Source organism: Lepidochelys kempii, chromosome 21 (assembly GCF_965140285.1).
Source record: "Lepidochelys kempii isolate rLepKem1 chromosome 21, rLepKem1.hap1, whole genome shotgun sequence".
Lineage (NCBI taxonomy): Eukaryota > Metazoa > Chordata > Testudines > Cheloniidae > Lepidochelys > Lepidochelys kempii.
In genome coordinates, this window is record NC_136400.1 from 10,803,569 (window position 1) to 10,818,811 (window position 15,243).

At 45.3% G+C, this 15,243-nt stretch overlaps 1 protein-coding gene across 6 annotated transcripts in view; it reads right to left on the reverse strand.

Moving 5' to 3' along the window:
- Window positions 1-2,138: 2,138 nt before the first annotated feature.
- Window positions 2,139-15,243, reverse strand: part of ILRUN (inflammation and lipid regulator with UBA-like and NBR1-like domains) — a 55,179-nt gene continuing 42,074 nt past the window's right edge. For 2 of the 6 annotated variants that reach the window (XR_012155845.2, XR_012155843.2), the window contains 2 exons: window positions 10,419-10,641; window positions 2,139-6,498 (listed from right to left, as the gene is read on the reverse strand). Coding sequence is in view for 3 of the 6 variants with exons in the window: in XM_073320237.2 (XP_073176338.1) it covers window positions 14,685-15,208 (524 nt within the window). In the remaining 3 variants the exon portion in view is untranslated. The other 4 variants (XR_012155844.2, XM_073320238.2, XM_073320237.2 and 1 more) reach the window with 3 other exon arrangements.

Here is a 15,243-nt window from a genome sequence, read left to right on the forward strand (position 1 = left end):
TGATTGTCTTGCCTTGATAAACTCCTGACAGGTTGCAGCCCTAAAGACAAACAGATTATTTCAAGCAAATAACTAGAAAAGAAAAGCAAGGATGGGGGTGGGGAGGGAACCTCTCTAAATTCTGTAAACTGTGTTGCCAAAAACAGAGTGAATTTGAAAATACCTTGGAGCACCCCTTTCATTTCATTTCCAGGCACAGAACAAACAGCTATGGGCCTATGCAGCAGGATGTCTGTTCCCAGCAAAACTTTCAAACAAGGTTAAATGGCATAAAAGCTCCAGGCACTTATTCAAATGTAAAAATTTGCACTGACACTTCTCACAGGGATTAATAATGAAACCACAGGTAAGCAAGTGAATAGCTCCAATGAAACTGCTCTTCTATATAGGCAGAGCATTAGGCTCAACGGGTGAGATTCTCTGGCTTGCATGATGCAGGTCAGTCTAGACAGTCATAATTGTCCATTTTCCCAGACCAGAAGAACTGTGTAGCTCGAAAACTTGTTTCTCTCATGAACAGAAGTTGGTCCAATGAAAGATATTACCTCACCCACCTTGTCTCTCATTGTCCATAGGCCTTAATAATGCATAAATTTCACACACACTTCCTTCCTCCCTCGGTGACGAGCCAAAATGCCAACGCAGATGGAATCTTGATGGGTCAGATCCTCGGGTGCTATAGATCAGTGTATCTCCCTTGAAGTCAATGCATCAGCCGCAGTAACGGGTCATTGGGAGAAGATGGAGGAATGCTGGTTGGAAGGGGGAGAAAGCAACTAGAACTGGTTGAGTTTCTGACCGCTCTATCTGCTGGTGGAGTATATCCCACCCTTTATGAAAGAGGCTTATCAACTTGGGACTTCTGCACCTCTTCCACGACTACTTTTGGATTGCCAGCTAGTGGCTCATGCTGCTTCCCTTCCCTCCCCACTTCACCTCCCTCTGCAATTACCCAAGAGGTTGGATGTACTTGCTGTAAGAGTGCTTACCACTGTCAGCTATGCTGGGCCATCAAAGCATGATTTGCTTGGGGCTAACCCTTGAAAATCACTCAAAGACTTCAGCTTAAGACTGATGTAACCAGAAGACATCACCTTTGCCAGGAAAAGGCCACCAACCCTTTGTAAGATGGAGCGCAGAGACACCCCTACATGGTCCTGCTTGTTTGTGGCAACGTCTTGTTAGCCACAAACCATTTTGTTGCCCTAACGGATCAGTTGTGAGGACCCCAGCTATGGGGACGTTGTGGGTGGGTGTGTCTATTGCAGCTCTGTCGCACCATGCCTCTGCCATTACTTGGAGAGGTTAAGAACATGCCTTCAGCAAACCATCCTTCAGCAGGCTTTGCATTCAATATTACCATAGGCTTTTGGAAATATGTATCTCCATGCACTTCAAGACAGGTCGCCCACCATAACTTCGCCACCTTCTTTTATCCATGTCTCGACATCTTTTCCAGCCTCCATTTCCCCAACAACAAAAACCTGATCTACACTAAGAATTTGGGGAGGATCTCTACTTCCTAAAGCCACAGGCAGAGACTAGTGACGGCCCAAGTCCAACCTTGCCTCTGAAGTCACTGTGTCCTAGAGCTTTTGCTCTCATGGCCCCTAGGAGAAGGTACTCTCCCCATAGCATCTGCCTTAGCACCCTAAAAAAAAAAAAAAAAAGTAGTGGCCCAAATTCTGTAAGCTGTCCCACATAGGCACCCTGTATCCATGTGGAGCCTGAGCGGGGATCTACCTGCTTGAAAAAGATTGCAGGATCAGGGCTCCTTTCTAACAGGTCTTTTTCATGTTAACTCCTATGTGAAACCATCTGTTTTTTTTAAATGATCCCTCCTCCAGTGTTTATTCTTGTTGGTATGTATATCTGGACTGGAAAAGGAATTTGTTTTATTTCATGCATGTAATGCAGCCTGAATTTATTTATTTCCTTTAAAATTTTCTCCTTAAAATTTATTCATGGGAAAAGGAGAGGTACCGTTGAGTTTTACAGCACACTTTTGATGTCTGCCCGGGACCCCCAATGATCTGGGGATGGAAGCAAAAGAGGTGCATTTAACAAACATTGCAGAGGTCACAGAAGACTAGAAATCATTCGCGCCTTGAATAAAACACTCTATAGACGGCTGAAGGTAATTTTTCTGTGTTAATTTAATCATACAAATATTCATTTATACATTAAAGGAAAAAGCTTCCTTTTTTTTTTTATTACCCCCATGTGCTATCATCAGACTTCTCCCAGACTCAACGAGGCAACACACCATCCTGTTCTACACATGCACTCCCCCCAGAGGGAATAAAGACAGGCTGCAGAACCAACCACTCACTCACACAAGAAAAAAAAAAACCAACAGAAACAGGGGACAGTGTGTATTTCCTAGCTCTGCAGACTCCAATTATGCTCACACCCACGGGGTCTGGGATTGCACTTGCATCCCCAGTTATGGGGTCTCAGGCATCTCCCAAACCCTGGAGGTTTCAGGATGCATTCTTTCCCCCCACCCCACAAACACACACACACACACACACACACACACCCCTCAAGACATAGGGCAGCAGATACTCTCTGCCATGCCAAAGCAGGCTAGACACCCCTTCCCAGGTACAAAGCACATTTCCAGCCAGAGGGGCGCAAAGCTTATCCAGGCTTTCCCAGCCATGGGACAGGATACATTTGCAACCCAGACTTGAGATACAGAGACACAGGGGTTTGCAGGCATTTCCAAACTCAACAGCTCACACCACGCTCGAGGTTCCATTTAAAAAACAAATATGTATTGGAAGTTCTAACTGCCTTTTTTGAAGAGATCTCCATTTGCCTTGCCCTCTCAGGACTCCAAGTCCATCCTCCCCACAACAGCAGCAGCCAGGGAAAGGCAGGGCCCATAGCCAACTGCAGCCCCTCCATAACTACAACCTGTCTCAGACCCGTGGGTACCAGCTCCTTTGTTCCCAAAGTCAGGGACACCAGCCTGGCTTGGGTAACATGGCATAGGACAAGCTTTGTTGGGCCTCTTCCCTTGCCCAGCAGTCTCAAGTAGGTAACCATTTGCTGAGGCTCTGAGTCCTAGATCACATTTTAAAACTTGAGTGCCTAAAATTAGGCATGTAATTCAGTCTGGTTTTCAGAGGTTCTCCCTGCTGAGATCAATGAGAAACTTGGGTGTTCAGCACTTCTGAAAAAAATCTGACTATTTTTGGTTTAGGTGCCTAACTTTAGCCCCCTCCACCCAAAAAAACCTTGAAAATGTTGTCCCTAGGAAAGCAGTGCAATTTCAAGCCCAACTATGACTACCAGAGACCTTTGCTTAGCTTCCCTGAAATCCTCTCTTGAAAATTTTGCAAACTTAATAGTAGCTTAAATTTGGGGACTGGGTACATCGCTGAATACCAGGGGACTCAGTTTTCAGTGGAGAGAAGAAAGAGACAGATTAATTACCAATTTAAACATCTTCCCATCATTATCACACGAGTATTATCACACTAACCAACACCCTGAAACAGTTATGAGCCTTTTGCAGTTATTTATAGAGAGATCCTCCCTGCTGATAAGGGTTGTGTTTATGCTCCAGACCAATTTCCTAGGAAACAGCTGTAATATGTCAGTGTTAACAGGCTGACCTATTGCAACTGCAGCTCAAATCAGGCCCTGCCTTTCTTCACTCCATGAACAACCCAATCACAAGGGCACCGTAGACTGAGACACGCTCAAGAAAGGAGACAACATTGAGAGCTGTGCAGAATGGACGGAGAAGGCACAGAAACAATGGGGGGTGCACGCTAGCTTTCTCTAGGAAAAGGAACAAAATACAATCTGCATTAGTGACAGGCGGGTATAAACATGGCCAGTTTGCTTGGGTGAAGCCTACATGCCTGGGAACAGCAGAAGAGAAAATGGGAGTCAGGACAGCTGGCTTTGAGGGCCGCACAGCAGCCCCTGCCGGTACAAGATTTGCCGAGTTCTGGGCCCACTGGCAGCAGCAGTCAGAAACCCAGAACTCCTTCCTCCTCTACACAACAAACAGATGGATGAAGCGGATGTGAAGAGACCAATGAGCAGCCATGTCACTTTGACTAACATCAACACTTCCAGAAGGGACACACAGGGGGGGAAAGCGGGGGAGGTGCTACATGCAGGGTATTGGATGTGCACGTGCTCATGCCTTGCATGCACGTCACGACAGTTCAAACCTCGCCCACACTTCACCATAACTGTTTACACACTTGCTTAATTGTGGCTGGTGAATAACATATCTTGCCCACAGCAAGAGAGATTTTACAAGACATATATAGGGTCTTACTACTACAACTAACCAAATACAGCCTCCACCTCCTACACTGCATTCAAAGCACAAACATGGATCTGCACCCCCTTCTCCGAGTCTAGCAAGCAGCCATCCCACCACAAGCCTTCAGGTTAACACTCCAACCAGAGCTGTATAAGCCAGGCAGGACTTTCCTCCAAACTCCCCGACCTTCTTCATCCAAGGGGCGATCCATTACAACCCTGTCCCCAGCCCCACCTGTGTGTTTAGAGAGAGATGAAAGGGAAATTTTCAATCTTAAAAGGGAACATGTCTTTCGAAATCCAGTGTCTAATAGACAACTAAAATATCAAACATCCACTAATGGAGCAATATCAGGGTAGCTGTTCACTGGGATCTCGAGACTACAAGTATCCAAATGCCTCACCAGGGGCCTAATTCTTCCCTGGCAGGATACCAACAATCCCACCAGCCTCAACAGGAGCTACCCATATGCCTGGGAGAATAAGGCCCATGGAAACTGCACTGAAAATGAAACCCTGCTTAAGTCAACCAAGCAAACACTGGGGCTTGGGTGCAAACTAGGCAAGCCTAAAGCCTTGCATTGCTCTCGCCAGCAGGCATACCCCACACTCAGCTCCCAACATGAATGGGTAGTTTGGGATGGGGGTTTTTGGAGAAGGAAGATGGGGGACGTTGCATATTATTGTATCTTTGGCAGATGGCTGTTACGGCCTGGTTCAAGTTTCTGAATCAGTGCCTCCCCTGCAAAAAACCCATTCTCTTCCCAAGTACCTGGGCTGCTTGGCTCACAGTGACCCAATGCCTCAAAGTGTGCAACAGAACTCAACCACCCTCCGCAAATGCTCTGCATGGTCTCATTTGCACATGGCTATCATTCCTCCGAGGATGCTCAGAGCTAAGTGACCCTCATGTCCAGAAAAACTCTTCCTCTTCTGAACAGGAGGCTTGATGAGACCCATCTAGAAAGCTAGAGCCTCAAAGAAGCTACAGGCCAGTAAAAAGGCGAAAGAATACAAGGCGTTACTGTGGAATCCAGCTGATGATTCAACTTCTTGCTCTACATTCAAAAACAATTGGCCTCTGCCTCTTAAGCTAGTACTTTAATCACAGGAGAGAGGAATTAAACTTATACTTATACTTATATAAAAAGGGTAGGGATGTGAGGTTTAAACCTAAAGGGACATGGCTTTTGTATAACTTTATAATTACTGTTTGGTGAACTACAGCTACAGAAAGTTAATTTCCTCTTGGCACAAGACAGATACACTTGCCTGGCTGTCCTAGGCACAGCTACTGGACATCAATATTTGACAAACAAAACAGCATTTTAAAATACCAGTCATTTAGGACCAGCTTTGGAACTCTTGTAAGCCTGTTTCTTACTGAAATACGTGTATGTATATTTCAAGTTCCAAGAGAAAAATGAACCTCCCAGGTTAACTCAATGCTGGAGTCCTCCCATCCTAATTCAACAGTTTGGTCTTGACTGAGGTTTCTGATAACACTAAGGTCACAGACAAAACAGAAGATTAAAAGGTTGATAACTAAAAACGGCTGATACCACTGAAATTGACAGAGCTGGGTGCTGGCCCAATCGCACATTAAAAACATCCAACATAGATACAAAGAGAAGTCACTGCATGAACCCAGATGCTAAGCGAGCTCCCGTTCTGTAGCAAGCAAACACGACAGTTCCATAAAAATGCACTCTGTCCCTTATTAAAAAAATTATGAACAGGAAACAAAAAAATTAAACATTTGCTCAAACTATAACTGCTCTGTAGGCAAAATAATTCTTTCTTTTAAAAAGATGGCTTTCATTTTAATTTTTTTTTAAACTTTTTCAGCTACCTAATTAATTGTGATAATGACCTCTAAAAAAAACCCATGGTGTTGGTGTATTTTCTTTCTCGTAGCATTGAACAGCACTCCTAAAATTCAGCATTCACACATGCATACTTTAGTTTTTTGTTTTGTTTTCCTCTGGAAACCACTAGTCTTAAGTTATTGGGTTTTGTTTGTTTTCTTCTTTATCCAGGTTACGAAGGCAGAGAAGGGGATCCATGCCGTGTCTTCTATAAGCCATAAGAAACCCACTCTGCTCCCCATGAGTCAGTTCTTTGTTAAATTCTCCTCTTGACGGTACCCGTTTTTTTGTTTGTTTGTTTTTAAGACTGTCCAAAGGGATAAGAACCATGGAAACCCTGAAAGAAAGTTGGAGACAAAATCAGTTTCAATAGACAGATTAAACCAGCTGATCAGCACTAGCTTGCAAAAAGCATACCTACCCTCTACACCCTACCCCCCTGTTTGCATTTATTTACCTCCTGCATTCTTCATCCCACATCAACTGCACACCTACTCCACATCCATGTGTAATCAATGCTAATACTCCACCTCTGTCTCCCTCTAGCAGCTAGATCAGATTTAGATGTTTGAGTCAGTTACTTACTGCCTTTAAGCGAATGGTCCTGCTTTTAAGATCCAATGGTCTCCCATTCAGCCCCCACAGATGAACCCACAGGGCATCTTTACACATGCTTCCAGCCACTCACCTCCACCCCGTCATTTAGCCCTGACAATAGTCAGTTAACATGACGGCATGCTCTTCTGCTGAAGGCCACTTTTTGGCCTTCTCTATACTGGGGATTTCAGTTACTGGTGAAACTACCAAGTCCTAACCTCTAGCATACACAGGATAAGCCACTGTAAGCCCCATTTGTGCCCAGGTGGCTTCCCTCTGCTTGAAACCAGGGTAAAGCTGCACCAGTGCAATTCATCATTTCCCTAGTCTATACTAGGATATTGCGGTGGCACAAGCTAGGCCAGTGTCTGAAAACAGGGCAAATTTCCAATGTACATATGGCCTTTATCTCCCTCTATAAACACGCCCCACTGCCACTGCCTCCCACCTGCTACGAGGAAGCTTTTCCTCTTACAATTTAATTCCCTCAAGACTATGAGACTTGACATTTCTAGAATACACATTTTTCTTCAATGGAAACCAGCTGCCTCCAAAAAAGGGGAACGTTTAATAGCCTGTGTTTTCCTCATGAACCCTGAAATGAAGTTATTTAAGGTGCCAGATCTAGCAGCAGGAGGTCTGAAACTAACAGGGACACTAGTTCGGAATTTCCCATGCTCTAATCAAACCAACTTTGACGCATTTTATCATACATCAAAAGAAAGACTCAGTGTTGAGACTTCTCTATAAATCAGAGGTGCACAATTTACTGAAATAGCTGCACCAATTAAATTCCCCCTCCCCCTCTTTTTTTAAATTTAAAGGAACATGAAACAAAGCCAAGGAAAAAGAAGAAAAAATGCATTATGCTCGGATACCCAGCGACAGAGGGTAGATCTTCTGGCATTCTTTATACAGCCCTGCTGTTACCCATTGTGTGGATGATGTAAAAAGACAGGCAGTGACCTAATTAAACACCAACCCCATTGCCTGCCTTTTCAAGCAAGGTGTAAGACTGCTTTACTACTTCATTTCAAGCAGGACAATGGGCCAGAGCAGCAAAAGAAATATTGTCTCCAACAATAAGAATTTTGCTGTAACTCCATAACCAGCTTGCTCTGTGACCCATAAGTACCAGAATTGGCTCTGAAGCACTGAGATGTTTTTATATGACTCATACCAAAAAGCCCTGATTATATTGGCATAAGTGTGGTAGGATGGGCTGGGTCAAGCTGTAAACACCTGAAGTCAAAAGCCCTATTGTATCTTTCTTTCTGTGTTGTAGTTAGTTTTTAATGATCTAGTGCTGATAGGAGTTTAACCACAATTAACCAGGCAAGAGTAATTCCCTGGGTTATGCAGTGTCAAGGAACAACACGTGACACCCATAAAGCAAAGCAAAGTATCTTCCAGAGACTCAAAACGATTGCTGAGTCCAGCAGCTATTAGGGGAGAATGGTTAGTGGTACATTATGCAAGAGCAGTATCTCAACTTCAGATTAGTCTGTAGGGGCCCGATTTTCAAATGAGCCCTGCAACCAACATCTTCTTTGTGTGTTGGCAAACAAGGCCACTTGTGCTATAACGTAGGAGCAAACTGCTGTAGCTCATTTGATAAAGATGCATTCAAAAACTGAATTGAAAAGCTTTCGGCTGCCAAGATCTCAGTGTTGTCCATGCCAAAGAGCAATATTAACACCTAAAGTAGTGTAAGTAAACCACAGCTCCCTGTGATACCTGGAGATAATAGCAGTCAGAAATGGATACAGCCTAATAGCACATCCCCTGGTAAGCACACAGTCCCGAAAGAGATTAGTAAATGTATAAACAGTTGCAAGAGAAAGAACTCAGTCCTTGGATCTTCGCATGGAAAGAAAAGAGGTCAAATCTTGCTTTCAGCTGTGTCTAATTTAAATATACACAATTCTGTTAATGATTTGGGGTCTCAATCAAAACTAGATTTCAGTTCACTTTAGAGTGTGAGAAAACCACCCTACTTTTACAGCACTTTAACCCTGATAAACTGTATTCACATCTGTGAAATGACTCAGTCATTAACAGTTCCAGAATGGTTTCCAAATGGGTTTCTCTTGCAACTGCAAATTTGACCAGAAGAATTAACAATCTTTGCTCTTATGATTACCATAACAGAACCCTGAGCGTACACATGGCCCTTCACTATAGCTCATACTTACCTGTGAAGGGTACTTTTATATATGAACTCACCTGCCGCTATTAATGATTCAAAGAAGAAAACTCTCCCCGCTCCCCCAGCAGTTTATTCACTACTTCCCGCTGTTGCATCTTGCCCTTTTGGCTAAGATGAAGTATTCGTTTAACATCAGATATAAACCCCCTGATAAGGAATGTATCCCACATCTGCAGGGAATGACCTGACTTAATAGGTCTTTTGCATCTTTTATATTATTTCATGTCAATGTTTCCAGCAAAAGGAACTACTAATACTAAATTTGATGCAGACGATATTTAAAAGTCAACCTGTGGACGCATAGAAAGGCCTTGATTTTTTCATTAAGTCAACCAGTGTTTGAGTAGGGAGAAAGGATAATACACCAGGACTTAGATCTGAGTCAAATCCCTGGCTCTGCCACACTCCTTTGCCATGATCTCTAGACCACTCAAGCATTCTGTGCCTCAATTCTCCATCTGTTGCCTTACTTCTACCCTTTAGCTAATCTATTCAGATGGTAAGCTCTTTGGGGCAGGGACTGTATGTGTTTTCACAAGAATATAGTGTAATGGTGCCTTGATCTCTACTGGGAACTCTAGAAACTAGTATAAAACAAATAGCTGCAGTGATTCAAGAGAGTCACAGCACCAAAAAATGTTGGAAGTAATTGGTTTAAACTAAAAGTTAACAGCTGTGTGAAAGCCATGATTTTGAGAAACACGGTGCGAACATTTTCAGTTAGTGAGCGTTCATTTTGCTACTCATTTTGTTTTCCATCACACTTTCACAAATAGACAATTTTCCCACCAGAAACACGCAAAAAGAAATCCGATATTTCCTGTACATTTGTAAAAAATTTTGAAACATTTCAGCTGACAAGACTTTGACTCTTGCTTGCAAAATGGGACACATCTTGAAAACAAAATGTGACAAGCTCACGTTCTGCTTTGCAAATTTAGTTTTCATTTCTTTTTCCTGTCTCCCCCAAGAGGTAAAAGTTAGTAACTCTGCGCTGAAATCCCTTTGTCCAGATATTTAGGTAAATGAAGTGAATAATGAAATCTAAGGGCCAGATGTAAAACAAAATGCAGCTCCCATACTGAATATCTGACCACTATATTTAGGGACCTAAATTGGAGGTCAGCACTTTTGGAAACCTAGCCCCACTGAGAAGTGCTTAGCACCCACAAAAGTCTGCATTTTGATCCATGCACCTAAACTAGGGCAGCCACCTTTGCGAGATATATGACATGAAATGAGCCCAGCTGGGACCCTAAATACATTCCACCTGTGAAACTAAGATAGTGGTTGTGAAGAAGGAAAGGGTACAGTGATTACTCAGAACAGCATGATAATTGTAAAAGCAGGCGTTTTTAAAGTTAAAACAAAATCCCTCTTTCATCTCAAGGAATTAATATTTTATAAACCATCACAACACAGAAACTTTCACACAACTATCTTTATTTCACCTTTGTTTGAGGCTGAATTTAGATCAATAAAAGGTACACTTGAGTTTTAAAAAAAAAACTTTTTGATGCACGGCTGCAAAGCAACACAAAAGTCTCCCAGTGTACACTGATGGCAGCATCAGATAACACTACAAGTCCCTCTCTCTTCCTCATCACTTCCTGGGCCGTTCCTGGTCAGTGCTTCTCCAAACTATCCTGAGTTCTTTTGACTCATTTACGTAAACTGAATACAAACAGAAGAACAGAGTGTTTAGTTTTATTTTTGTTCCATGCATGCTATGCAAATATGATGCAACAGCTACGACCCCTGGGAAAGAATCTTCCTACAATGCAGCGGTCCTCCAAGTTGGTTTAACTAAACCAGTTAATTGCATCTACATCAGCCTTTCAACAGCTAGGTAAGCCAATTCCTGGGTCCACAGAGGAGGGGGTTAAAACTGTTTAACCTATAGACATTAATAAGCAGCAGCGTGATTGTCCCAGGAGGGTGGTTAATAGCAATGCTGAGCTTGTGGCTTCTCCACACTTGATCTAAGTCAGTTCAACTATAATGGCTGTCAACTAACCCAGTTTGGAGAATAAATATCTAATCCAGGCTCAAAGTTTGTGAACAATGGGAACATACCCTCTCTCCAAAGGGGAGGACTCAAGAATCTAGGACAGCGGTTCTCAAACTGTGGACTGGGACCCCAAAGTGGGTCACAACCCCATTTTAATAGGGTCACCAGGGCTGGCTTAGACTTGCTGGGGTCCAGGGCCGAAGCCCAAGCCGCAGAGCCCAGGGCCAAAGCCCAAGTCTCAGGGCTTTGGCACCCCCAGGGTGGCAGAGCTTGAGTGGGCTCAGCCTTTGGTCCCCCCCTCCTGGGGTCGTGTAGTAATTTTTGTTGTCAGAAGGGGGTCATGGTGCCATGAAGTTTGAGAACCTCCGATATAGGAGATACGAGAGAGAAACAAGGTGCTATTCCTTCCCCACCATAACGCTTGAGCCAAGTAAGCTGCCTGTGCAATTTCAGCCTTGGAGAGTCCAAGAACCAAGGTACCCATCTGGAACTCATAGGGATGGCCCCGTTACTACCAAACTGGAGCATCAAGGTTAGGCAGGAGCTGATCAAATCATTGGGGGTGGGGGTAGAGAGAACTATACTGCAGAAGTAGTACAGAGCGCCTCTATTTAGTGTTTAATAAATCATATTGACATTTTATTAAATTCTACTGACATTTTTAGAGAGCGAGTCTCCTTACACGTGATTCTGGTTCTCCAGAGATTATGCATCCACACTCCATGGCCTGCACTGCCACACAAAACAGTGTTCCAAATGCTTTGTGTGTGAAATTTCGACGTGCCTGACTGCCTCAGTGGCAGATGGCATGTCAAGTTGTCACCAGGGCCTTATCTACACTAGGGAATTTTAGAAGACAATTTACACCTGTTCAGCTGCACTACAGGGAGTCTTAGCACAGACAAGACTCTGGCAGCTTCTGACACTTTTTACACCAGCAGGTTTAATCACAATCTGTTATAATCTGGAATCTAGCAGAGCTTTGGCTAAAAAGATACTTTCACTGCTACGACTGAACTGGTTGGAATTATCCACAAAATTTCCTAGTGTAGAGAAAGCCTTAGGGTATGTCTACGCTACGGAATAAGGTCGAATTTATAGAAGTCGGTTTTTTAGAAATCAGTTTTATATATTCGAGTGCGTGTGTCCCCACAGAAAATGCTCTAAGTGCATTAACTCAGCAGAGTGCTTCCACAGTACCGAGGCTAGAGTCGACTTCCGGAGCGTTGCACTGTGGGTGGCTATCCCACAGTTCCCGCAGTCTCCGCTGCCCATTGGAATTCTGGGTTGAGATCCCAATGCCTGATGGGGCTAAAACATTGTCGCGGGTGGTTCTGGGTACATATCGTCAGGCCCCCGTTCCCTCCCTCCCTCCGTGAAAGCAAGGGCAGACAATCGTTTTGCACCTTTTTTCCTGAGTTACCTGTGCAGACGCCATAACACGGCAAGCATGGAACCCGCTCAGGTAACCGTCACCATATGTCTCCTGGGTGCTGGCAGACACGGTACGGCATTGCTACACAGCAGCAGCAACCCATTGCCTTGTGGCAGCAGACGGTACAGTACAACTGGTAGCCGTCATCGTCATGTCCGAGGTGCTCCTGGCCACGTCGGCTGGGAGCGCCTGGGCAGACATGGGCGCAGGGACTAAATTTGGAGTGACTTGACCAGGTCATTCTCTTTAGTCCTGCAGTCAGTCCTATTGAACCGTCTTATGGTGAGCAGGCAGGCGATACGGATTGCTAGCAGTCGTACTGTACCATCTTCTGCCGGGCAGCCATGAGATGTGGATGGCATGTAGTCCTTCTGCACCGTCTGCTGCCAGCCAAAGATGTAAAAGATAGATGGAGTGGATCAAAACAAGAAATAGACCAGATTTGTTTTGTACTCATTTGCCTCCTCCCCCATCTAGGGGACTCATTCCTCTAGGTCACACTGCAGTCACTCCCAGGGAAGGTGCAGCGAGGTAAATCTAGCCATGTATCAATCAGAGGCCAGACTAACCTCCTTGTTCCAATAAGGATAACAACTTAGGTGCACCATTTCTTATTGGAACCCTCCGTGAAGTCCTGCCTGAAATATTCCTTGATGTAAAGCCACCCCCCTTGTTGATTTTAGCTCCCTGAAGCCAACCCTGTAAGCCGTGTCGTCAGTCGCCCCTCCCTCCGTCAGAGCAACGGCAGACAATCGTTCCGCGCCTTTTTTCTGTGCGGACGCCATACCTAGGCAAGCACGGAGGCCGCTCAGCTCACTTTGGCAATTAGGAGCACATTAAACACCACACGCATTATCCAGCAGTATATGCAGCACCAGAACCTGGCAAAGCGATACCGGGCGAGGAGGCGACGTCAGCGTGGTCACGTGAGTGATCAGGACATGGACACAGATTTCTCTGAAAGCATGGGCCCTGCCAATGCATGCATCATGGTGCTAATGGGGCAGGTTCATGCTGTGGAACGCCGATTCTGGGCTCGGGAAACAAGCACAGACTGGTGGGACCGCACAGTGTTGCAGGTCTGGGATGATTCCCAGTGGCTGCGAAACTTTCGCATGCATAGGGGCACTTTCATGGAACTTTGTGACTTGCTTTCCCCTGCCCTGAAGCGCATGAATACCAAGATGAGAGCAGCCCTCACAGTTGAGAAGCGAGTGGCAACAGCCCTGTGGAAGCTTGCAACGCCAGACAGCTACCGGTCAGTTGGGAATCAATTTGGAGTGGGCAAATCTACTGTTGGGGCTGCTGTGATGCAAATAGCCCACGCAATCAAAGATCTGCTGATATCAAGGGTAGTGACCCTGGGAAATGTGCAGATCATAGTGGATGGCTTTGCTGCAATGGGATTCCCTAACTGTGGTGGGGCCATAGACGGAACCCATAACCCTATCTTGGCACTGCAGAACCAAGCCGGCGAGTATATAAACCGCAAGGGGTACTTTTCAATAGTGCTGCAAGCTCTGGTGGATCATGATGTTCGCATCTTCAGGAACTCTGGTCTGTTTCAAAAGCTGCAGGAAGGGACTTTATTCCCAGACCAGAAAATAACTGTTGGGGATGTTGAAATGCCTATATGTATCCTTGGGGACCCAGCCTACCCCTTAATGCCATGGCTCATGAAGCCGTACACAGGCAGCCTGGACAGTAGTCAGGAGCTGTTCACCTACAGGCTGAGCAAGTGCAGAATGGTGGTAGAATGGGCATTTGGACGTTTACAGGAGCGCTGGCGCAGTTTACTGACTCGCTTAGACCTCAGCGAAACCAATATTCCCACTGTTATTACTGCTTGCTGTGTGCTCCATAATATCTGTGAGAGTAAAGGGGAGACGTTTATGGCGGGGTGGGAGGTTGAGGCAAATCGCCTGGCTGGTTACGCGCAGCCAGACACCAGGGCGGTTAGAAGAGCACAGGAGGGCGCGGTACGCATCAGAGAAGCTTTGAAAACCAGTTTCATGACTGGCCAGGCTACGGTGTGAAAGTTCTGTTTGTTTCTCCTTGATGAAACCCCCCGCCCCTTGGTTCACTCTACTTCCCTGTAAGCTAACCACCCTCCCCTCCTCCCTTCGATCACCACTTGCAGAGGCAATAAAGTCATTGTTGCTTCACATTCATGCATTCTTTATTCATTCATCACTCAAATAGGGGGTAGCCCAGGAGGGGTGGTGGAGGAGGGAAGGAAAATGCCACACAGCACTTTAAAAGTTTACAACTTTAAAATTTATTGAATGCCAGCCTTCTTTTTTTTGGGCAATCCTCTGTGGTGGAGTGGCTGGTTGGCCGGAGGCCCCCCCACCGCGTTCTTGGGCATCTGGGTGTGGAGGCTATGGAACTTGGGGAGGATGGCGGTTGGTTACACAGGGGCTGTAGTGGCAGTCTGTGCTCCAGCTGCCTTTGCTGCAGCTCAACCATACACTGGAGCATACTGGTTTGATCCTCCAACAGCCTCAGCATTGAATCCTGCCTCCTCTCATCACGCTGCCGCCACATTTGAGCTTCAGCCCTGTCTTCAGCCCGCCACTTACTCTCTTCAGCCCGCCACCTCTCCTTCCGGTCATATTGTGCTTTCCTGCACTCTGACATTATTTGCCTCCACGCATTCGTCTGTGCTCTGTCAGTGCGGGAGGACAGCATGAGCTCGGAGAGCATTTCATCTCGAGTGCGTTTTTTTTTCTTCTTTCTAATCTTCACTAGCCTCTGGGAGGGAGAAGATCCTGTGATCACTGAAACACATGCAGCTGGTGGAGAAAAAAAAAGGGACAGCGGTATTTAA